Genomic DNA, 9,447 nt, shown 5'->3' on the forward strand with positions numbered 1-9,447 from the left:
CCTTCCTGTGAATTGCCTTCCTCCACAAGGAGCCCCAGAGCTCTGGATTCACAGAAGCCTCGGTGTCTGGCTGCCCCTGGGTCTTGGATCTTTCCTCACTGCCACCCTTCCCTGCTCCACACCAGAAATTAAAATGTTTTTCTCCTGTGATCTGTTTTATGCCAATTATTGGACCAGACACAGTACACAGAAGTGAAAAGCAAGATTCTTCTTTCTTGGACGCCTGGGTGGCTCAGCGGGTTAAGCCTCTGCCTTTGGCTCAGGTCACAATCTCAGGGTCCCAGCATCAAGGCCCTTATCAGGCTCTCTGCTCAGCAGGAAGCCTGCTCCCCACCCCCACCAACGCACCTCCCACCTGTTTCTCTGCCTATTCGTGATCGCTCTCTGTCAAATAAATAAATAAAATCTTTTTTTTTTTTTAAAGATTTTATTTATTTATTTGACAGAGAGAAATCACAAGTAGTTGGAGAGGCAGGCAGAGAGAGAGAGAGGAGGAAGCAGGCTCCCTGCCAAGCAGAGAGCCCCATGTGGGACTGGATCCCAGGACCCTGAGATCATGACCTGAGCCGAAAGCAGCGGCTTAACCCACTGAGCCACCCAGGCGCCCCAAATAAATAAATAAAATCTTAAACAAAAAAAAAAAATTCTTTCTTCTCATACTATAAACCTAAAATTGCTCCCCTGACACACACAAAAAAAAGTCTGATTAATTTTTCTGTAAATAGCTTATATATAGGAAACCAATGTTTTTTTAAAATTACGCAGTAAACTTAGGCTGGTATGCAGTGCCACTGTAAGTCAAAAATTTTACACATGCCCTGGATAATAATTACAACTATGAAACACATAAAGATGAAGGAAATGCACAAAATCTAACTCTAATAACTATTCTGTATAGAAGAGGACGAGGTAAGAGGATTCAATGTCATTATCCTAGTGCCTCATCCAATTTTTAGTAAAGATGTATTACTTTTTTTAAGATTGTATTTATTTATTTGATACAGAGTGCATGAGGGTGTGGGGGGGGGGAACAGAGGGAGAAGCAGACTCCCTGAAGAGCAGGGAGACACCAGCAACCCCCCCACCCTCCCCCATCATGACCTGAGGTGAAGGTAGCCACTTTACAGACTGAGCCACCCAGGTACCTCAAATACGTATTACTTTTACATCAAAAAGAAAAAAATTATTTTGCAAACAACTAATGACACTGCTCCGGGTACCTTTCTCTATGCAGAGTGAACTGAGCACACCGTTTGCTTTTGGAAGTGGCCTTTTACTGCTCAAGGACATTTTTCATTGCGCATAATGGAACCCTAGGCCAACTTACAGCCAGATTTGGTTCAAGTACAGGAAAATGTTCTTCCCGCTTTGCACTGAGGCGACCTCCTGCCTGACAACTAAGGGGCATCCAACTCAGGGCTCTCTGGGAAAACCTGTCCCTTCCCCCAAGTCACCCTGGCAACATTGGATTCAGAGAAAACAGTGGCTCAGCAATCCCAAACGCAGCAGCACGTGGTGTTTGTAGCTCAGGCAGACATCTGCAAAGGCAGGGTCCCGCAACAAGCAATTCCAATGATTAACTCATTTAACCCTTACCATAACCCCAGGAGGCAGGCCGACCTAGTCTCCTCTATTTACAAGACAAAGCGCACAGAAAGAAATTCATTTACCCGGTAGAGCTGGCTTAAACCTTCCAGGATGTTCCTTTAGCCTCAGGCCTAATCTTCAGGGGACAGCAAATGGGATATTCAGACTGGGGGAGAGGTGGGAGAAAATCTACCTTAACATATAAAAATTCCAGGGCGCCTGGGTGGCTCAGTGGGATAAAGCCTCTGCCTTCGGCTCAGGTCGTGATCCCAGGGTCCTGGGATCCAGCCCTACATCGGGCTCTCTGCTCCGCAGGGAGCCTGCTTCCTCCTCTCTCTCTGCCTGCCTCTCTGCCTACCTATGATCTCTGTCTGTCAAATAAATAAATAAAATCTTAAAAAAAAAAAAAAAAATTTATATATATATATATATATATATATATATAAATTCCTTTGGAAACTTCCTTTATCTCTAAACCCTCCAAGACACATGTTGGCAACCATCCCCCAAGCATATATGGCCCACCGATATACACCTGAAGGGTCTCATGACTAAGGCTTTATTAGATGGTAATAGGTAACTTTGTGCTAAGAATAGTTAGCCCCTCAAGGTTCTGGAAACCTTGCTTCCAAAATTCCTTAGAGACTTACAGTCTCCCTAATCCCCTTTCAACTTGAAAGTCCTCATGACCCCAGTGCTGCTTTCTGCCCACCAATCCCCTCCCCATGCTTTAACAAAACAACCTTTTTGCACCAAAGATGTCTCAAGAATTCTTTCTTGGTTGTCAGCTTCAAACCCTACTGTTCTTTCCTACATCACAGAGAGATGGAGGAGGAACCACCAGCTTGACCAGACTGCAGGAACTCAAGACCCTGCCCTGTGAACTGGGACTATCAACCAACTGCAGAGATGCTCCCTCCCACACCCCAGCCCCCACCCCTACATGAAACTGTCTGGAAGGAGTAGGGAGAAGCAGGAAAAAGGGTATTTGTAACATAGACGGTCCTTTCTTTTTGTCCAGTGAGAAACTTGAGAAACTTCAATTGGAAATAGTATTCACAGCTGAGGTATATGCTACTTCAGTAAAGACTTTAAATCCACTTAAAATCACCATTTACTGAAGGCAGATATAGAAAAGGCACTATCGGGGTGCCTGGGTGGCTCAGTGGGTTATGCCTCTGCTTTCAACTCAGGTCATCATCTCAGGGTCCGCGGATGGAGCCCCGCATCGCATCGCATCGGGCTCTCTGCTCGGCGGGGAGCCTGCTTCCCCCTCTCTGCCTGCCTCTCTGCCTGCTTGTGATCTCTCTCTCTGTCAAGTGAATAAATAAAATCTTTGGGAAAAAAAAAAGTAAGAAAGAAAAGGCACTATCCTGGGACTATAGCAGAGGGAGATTATCACTGCCCCAGATCAACTCCCACTGCAGAGAGCACCGACTGCTTGGAAGATTTTTCTCTTATCTCCCTGCAGTCACCAGCGGTCATCGTGCTATGACCTTCACACTCACCTCTGCCCAGACTCTCCATGCTTCCCTCGCTTTCTTCACCGTTTCTTCATAGTCGGCCACGCTAGCCTGAATTACCAATTGGGGGAGACAAAGAGAAAAACAAAGGGAAGTGATGATTCCCCTTTTGAGAACATCCAAGATTTCTGGAGAAGAACTGGCGTATCTCTTGGTGACCCTCAGATCTGTAGCTTAAAATGAATTTCACAGCCTGTGCTTCCCAACACTTGTGATAACCCAGTAAGACAGCTTAGAATCTAGCTATATTTTTTAAAACATTGCTTCTAGAGGCAAGGTCCATTAACCTCATCTGGGGCCAACCCCAGAGATGTCAGAAATTCAGAACCATGGGCTCCAACATAGACTTCACAAGAACATGTGATTCAGGAATGTGGTGATTCAGAAACGTGGCCTTAAATGGAACCCCCCCACAGACACACACAACTTTTCTGTTTCACCTTTCCTAGGACACCCCAACCCAAAGAGTGGGCTGTCTCTCCCAGACATTTTTCAACGTCCTGTGAAAAAGAAATACTTTATTCTTGGACTGTGAGACTCCATACTGCTCTTCATCACTGGCACATACCCCATGGGCAGTTTGTATTAATAAAAGCAAAACCAAAAACTTACCTGTCGTACTCTTGCTATCGGTTCATTGTTAGCAGGACAATAGGTGGTGATAACCTTAAAACAAAATAAACAAAAAGATGAATGCTATCTATAGAAAATTTAATCCCTTCCAAAATGGGGGAACAGACCAAATGGGGGTTGTAAGGAAAAGAAGAAACTGAACTTAGATACCATATCCAAACTTGGAAGTTTTACATTAACTTTTACTACAAATAGGTCACTTAACAGAGCTCTTTTTCATTTTTGACCTAAACGTGCAGAATCATTTTGCAAACCCCAGCCTTGCCACTGAAACTCTCGGTGTAAAAGCAACAGTCTAACGTAACCCATTACTTCGCCTCTTTTTCCACATGTAACAGACCAATCTGACGAGATTTGCTTACTCTTCGTACTCTGCCCTAGTCAGAAGGTCAAAGAACCAACAGTGGACAAATATGGGAAAAGCCTATCTCCACACAAACGGCATAGATTAGTAAGAAAAAAAAAGTCAAGGCATATTGAAAAGATTTTCAGGAGAGTAATTTATCCAGGAACCTAGTATCATGCCACAGGAAAAACAGGATCAAAGTGAAAACAGGAAAGGATTCAGAGGATAATTAAAAGCACCTGAATCTCCTACAGTCACAGGTAACCATAAGAACTGTTCCCTCTAACAAAGCAAGTTCATTATATCACACTCGACAAACTTCGTGGCATGCTATGTAACATTTCCTTTTTGGGTTTTTTGGTAACATCTTGTAAAAGCTTTCTTTTGTAGCAGCTTTCAAAAAAATCTGAGCGGTAATAACCTTACCTTTCCATGGTATTCTGTAAAACAACTTAATTGAGCCTTCACGGAGGGCCAGTTATGGTGCCTGGCTCTGGAAATAAAGAAATGCTTAAAATCCTGTCCTCCAGGAAGCTCAGCGCCCAGTAATTTTAACAGGATTTCAGCAAACCCGGACTTGCAAACTCCAACAAAGGATTTCAGAAAAGACAGTATAAAACTAAGGCAGAACACAGGCAGACCCGTGGAGCCAGAGTCAAGCACAAAACTGAGATAATTTCCTAAAGCTAAGCGTGTGGCCTCTCTACACATCGAGAACTCTTGGGTTGTAAGCCTGCGTGGAAGTTCAAGCTCGACCAGCTCCAAAATGACGCTGATTTCTCCAAAGCACACAAAGACCTAATAATCTAAACGCATTTTTAAGGCACCCTACAGAAGCACACGTTTACTCTGTCGCTTCCAAACTTGCCCCCCAGTACAACCATCCACAACGGCAGCGGGGTTGGGGAGTGGAAAATGGGGCGGGGGGGGCGGGGGATCCGGTTGGGCAGGGACCGCACTGAGGCCGCACAGATTTCCCGCACACCCGCATACCTCTCCCCGGCCTCCCCAGCTTCCATTGTATACGCCCTCGTTTTCCTCGCGGAGCCCGAGCTCCTTCAGCCAAGCGTACTGGGCCTGATTGATGAGCAAAGTGGACATGAAGGCGGCAGGCCTATTCCAAGGACCAGAGAGCCTGCTTCCCCTCGCAAAGTGCGCACACAGCTGGCGAGGAAGGCGCCACATACTGAGCCCCGGACGCGCGGCGTGCCCGCGCCCCGCGGGAGCGGCTGAAATAGCGCCCCGCCCCCTGCCCGGGGGAGCCCATTGGGCAGGCCGGGCCCCGCCCTCCGGAGCACGCTCCCGCCGCCGCCGCCGCCGCCGCCGCCGCCGACGCGGAGGCCAGTCTGGGTCTTCCGGAGGCGCGCGGGGCTCGCCCTCGCCTGGCACAGTTGGGTGCCGCTAGGAGGATGTGGTCGAGCTGCTGCCATCTGGTGCAATACGCGGCGAATTGCGGCCGCAGCCAGAAATGCTTTTCAGCAAAATATTGGTTCTACAGTACCCTAGCTTAGAGGGGGGCTTCTTGGGCTTTCTCGTGCATGGAATCACCTGGCCATCACGTTAAGTGCACATTCTGATTCGGCGACTCTGGCCTGGGGTATGAGAAGCGCCGGTTCTAACCAGCCCCCAGGTGATGGTGAGGCGGCTGCTACCTGGAGTAGCCAAAGAAGGTTTCTTGGTGGAGGGAGAGAGAGGATTGTGTTCACTGCTTTGCTGAATTACAAAGTCGAGTTTTCTAATTAATGAAAAATGTGAAATGATGATACTGCCTTCTCAATATCCTGCCAGGGATATTGCTTTTGAAGAATAAAGACAGTTTTGATAATTCCCTTCATTCTCCATTATTTCAATTTTCCTGCAATAGCCTTTCCACTCACTCCCCACCCACCCACGATGCTTAAGCATGTCATCTCCCATCTTATTCCACAGTCACTAGGCCTACCCTATAAAAGGGAAATACATCTCTTAACAGCATGATTTGGATGTGGGTTAAAAATATATATGCACTCTTGGAGCGCCTGGGTAGCTCAGTCTGTTGAGCATCCAACTCTTGATTTCTCCTCATGTTCTGAGCCCAAGATGGAGCCCCATATGGGGCTTCCCGCTGGTGGGGGGGGGTCTGCTTGGGATTCTCTCTCTCTCTGCCCCTCCCCGGATGGGTATGTATATATGTACATATGTATATATGTATATACATATGTATATACATATGTATATATGTATATATGTATCACGAGTACTCTCTCTCAAATAAATAAATGTTTTTTAAAAATATATATATATATCCATTCTCTCTCCCTCTCTCTCTCTCTCTCTCTGGGGCTCCACTGAAACTCGGACTCTTGGTTTTGGGATCTGGGGTTATGGAATGGAGCCCCATGTCTGGCTCTGTACTGAGCATAGAGTTGGCCTGGAACTCTCTCTCTCTCTCCTTCTATCCCTCCTCCCCCCTCAAATAAGTAAATCTTAAAATACATATATACATACCCATACACACACACCACTCCGGAATCAGTTGAGTTAGGCCTCTCAGCAATTTCCAACAAACCTTTTGAAAATATTCCTCCTAACTGCTGCTGGATTTCTAAATTGCAGCCAGACACACTAAGTCACTTTGTTTCTATGCAAAGCCTGTTTTCTTCCCACTGTGCTTTTGTCCTTTACTATTCTCTCTACCTGTGAAACTTCCATCTCTGTATTCAAACTTGAGCTTTATCTATTCCATCCTTATGGCTCAAATAATTTCAACAAATAATCTGGCATTTCAAACATCTACAAGAAAGTACAGAAAGCACTGGATATACAGGAATGATGCCTCTGTTTGTAAACATTACATTTTCTGTTCATCCTTGTATGCTCCACGATTCCCAGCATTCTACCAGGCTCACGTGCACTTACATGAATGAATGAACAAATGAAACTATGACTACACCTGAGGAGCAGTAGGCACAGACACCTTGTCCAGCACTGGTAATCCACCAACAGCCCGGCTACTATCTTCATCTACCCTAGGACTGAAGCCCTAATTTCCCTCATTTTAAATCTCAGACTCTTTTTTTTCCCCCTCAGGCATTTAACTGAGAATTTAATTCTTCTCACTTTCTGGTGGCTAGCAAGATTCCTTATACATATATCCAAATATCACAGTCTTCCTTCTCTTCTCCCCCATTTAATTCAGAAGATACTTAAAGATGCACTAAATTTTAGGAGTGACAGATAATGCCCTTAAGGAATGTAATATTCTCCTCACTATGTCAAGCAGAGAAGTTCAGGACTATCTCTCTAAACCAGTTGTAGCAAAAAAAGACACCAGCAATTGCCTACATTGAAAAGGGAGATTACATCTCTCACTTCTACCTCCAGTTTTCAAAACTACTTATCCCTTCCCAACAGGAGGTCAGGAAAAAATTATAAGCAATGAATTCTGATGGGGCAGAGCAGGAGAGCACATTTCATATATGAAAGAGAATTAAGTGAATCATATATAAAAGCATATAAAAATTGCAAAGCCTTACAGAAATGTCAATGTACTGACTGAACTCCGAGCACCTTGAAAGTATTGTGCATCAGAAGTGGCAGAGTCTGCAAATAGCCAATCCTGCTTTCCAAATAACTTATCAAAGGCATCACAGCATGGTGATCAAAGCAAGGACTCTGGAGTCACAGCATTGTAACAAATGAACAGTGCTTATAATGTGATGTCCTCAGGAATGCTAGAAGTCTTCATTCTTCAAAGATAGCTACCAGGAGGCAGAGGCATGTGACCTGAACAGGCATGCTTGCCCCAAGGCTGCAATACATTAGAGAAATCACTACCACCCAGGATACAATTTCATTTTTGCAAACGCAAAACATGATTTATCAGAGCATAGGTAAGTGACATTATTGCTCTGGGCAAACTCATTAATCAAGCTCACAAAGAAATGATGCTACAACTACAATGCTGGAATATTATTTTATAGGGAAAATTATCTTCAGAAAGGACCAACAACTCACATCCTATAATCACTGCATTCTCTCCCAGGACACAAACTACCCATCTAATTGTTTAATGAGTCCAGAATCAGAAGAGTTATTCATTAATAATATATGGTTTCTGCTTTTTTTTTTAATGTTTTAAGGGCTTTATTTATTTGTCAGAGAGAGATTGAGAAGGAACAGAGGGAGAGTAAGAATCCCAAGCTGACTTCACGCTGAGCACAGAACACATCACAGGGCTCGATACTAGGACTGTGATATCATGATGCGAGCTGCAACTAAGAGGTGGTCGCTCAACTGACCCCCAATTCCAACTTTTAATAGCATCAGCTAAGATAGTCTCCTCACTGTCTGCATTAAATGATAGGTTCAATGCAATCCCAATCAAATACCAGAATTAGCTAGGGGATCTCAAGTTTAAATGGAAATGCAAAGGATCTAGAATAGTCAAAACAATTTTGGGAAAAATGAACAAATTTAATTACCTAATTTCTAACAATTATTATACAATTGTACCATTATTATAAACCTAAATAATCAAGACAGTGTCACATTGGTGTAAAGACAGACATAAGGAGTAATGGAACAGAACAGAGAACCCAGAAATAGATTCTCACATACATACTTAATTTTCAATAACGATGACAAGGAAATTCAATGGGGAAAGTATAGCCTTTTCAACAAAAGGTACTATATTAATTGGATATTCACATTCCAAAAACAAATGAACCTTGATGTTCTTCATTATATATACACATCACTTTATATACACACTTCACATTATATACAATAATTTACTCGAAATGGACCGTGAACCTAAAAGTAAGAACAAAATCTCTAAAACTTTTAGAGGAAAACAGTGGAAAAATTCTTTAGGATGGGGAGCTGTTCTCTGTATTTTATAATATTTAGCTGCATTCCATACCACATAGTAAAATGTTAATTATAGCATGAAATTTGACTCCTACGTCATACCATACAGGATCAACTCCAAGGGGATTGCAATTCTATGCAGGAAAGATAAAACAATAAAGTTGTCTAAGAGGAGAATTGGAGTCAAGAGTCAGTTTAAATAGCTCAGCTGTGTCAAAAGGGACTGGACTAGGTCTTAGATCTTAAACTCACATTTCAAAAATCTATATTCATTCTTTTCCATGCAATCTAGAAACTTATCCCAAGGAAATTATAAAACAAGTTTTTAAAAATAAGTGTTAACTGCAAAATTGGCTACAGCCTAAATGGATACCGTCAGAGACTAAATAAGTGCTGGTATCTCTATGCAACTGAATTCTAGGAAGTCATCAAAAAGGAGCTAGATCTTTCTATTTTGGTACAAAAAGGTGTCCAGGATAAATTGTTAAGATTTTTTAAGACTTTTTT

The 9,447-nt window shown here is 43.5% G+C and overlaps 1 protein-coding gene across 2 annotated transcripts in view; it reads right to left on the reverse strand.

The window, feature by feature from the left end:
- The window catches only part of ALDH7A1 (aldehyde dehydrogenase 7 family member A1), a 45,354-nt gene extending 40,035 nt beyond the window's left edge, over positions 1 to 5,319 (reverse strand). The window contains exons 1-3 of one of the 2 annotated variants that reach the window (XM_032335512.1): positions 5,083 to 5,319; positions 3,723 to 3,776; positions 3,096 to 3,161 (exon numbers count right to left, since the gene is read on the reverse strand). In XM_032335512.1, the coding sequence (XP_032191403.1) occupies positions 3,096 to 3,161; positions 3,723 to 3,776; positions 5,083 to 5,274 (312 nt within the window). In that variant the 5' untranslated portion in view covers positions 5,275 to 5,319. The remainder of the gene's footprint in view (positions 1 to 3,095; positions 3,162 to 3,722; positions 3,777 to 5,082) is intronic. The other variant, XM_032335511.1, reaches the window with a different exon arrangement.
- Between the last annotated feature and the right edge of the window lie 4,128 nt (positions 5,320 to 9,447).

The sequence above is a fragment of the Mustela erminea genome, chromosome 3 (assembly GCF_009829155.1).
Source record: "Mustela erminea isolate mMusErm1 chromosome 3, mMusErm1.Pri, whole genome shotgun sequence".
Taxonomy (NCBI): Eukaryota; Metazoa; Chordata; class Mammalia; order Carnivora; family Mustelidae; genus Mustela; species Mustela erminea.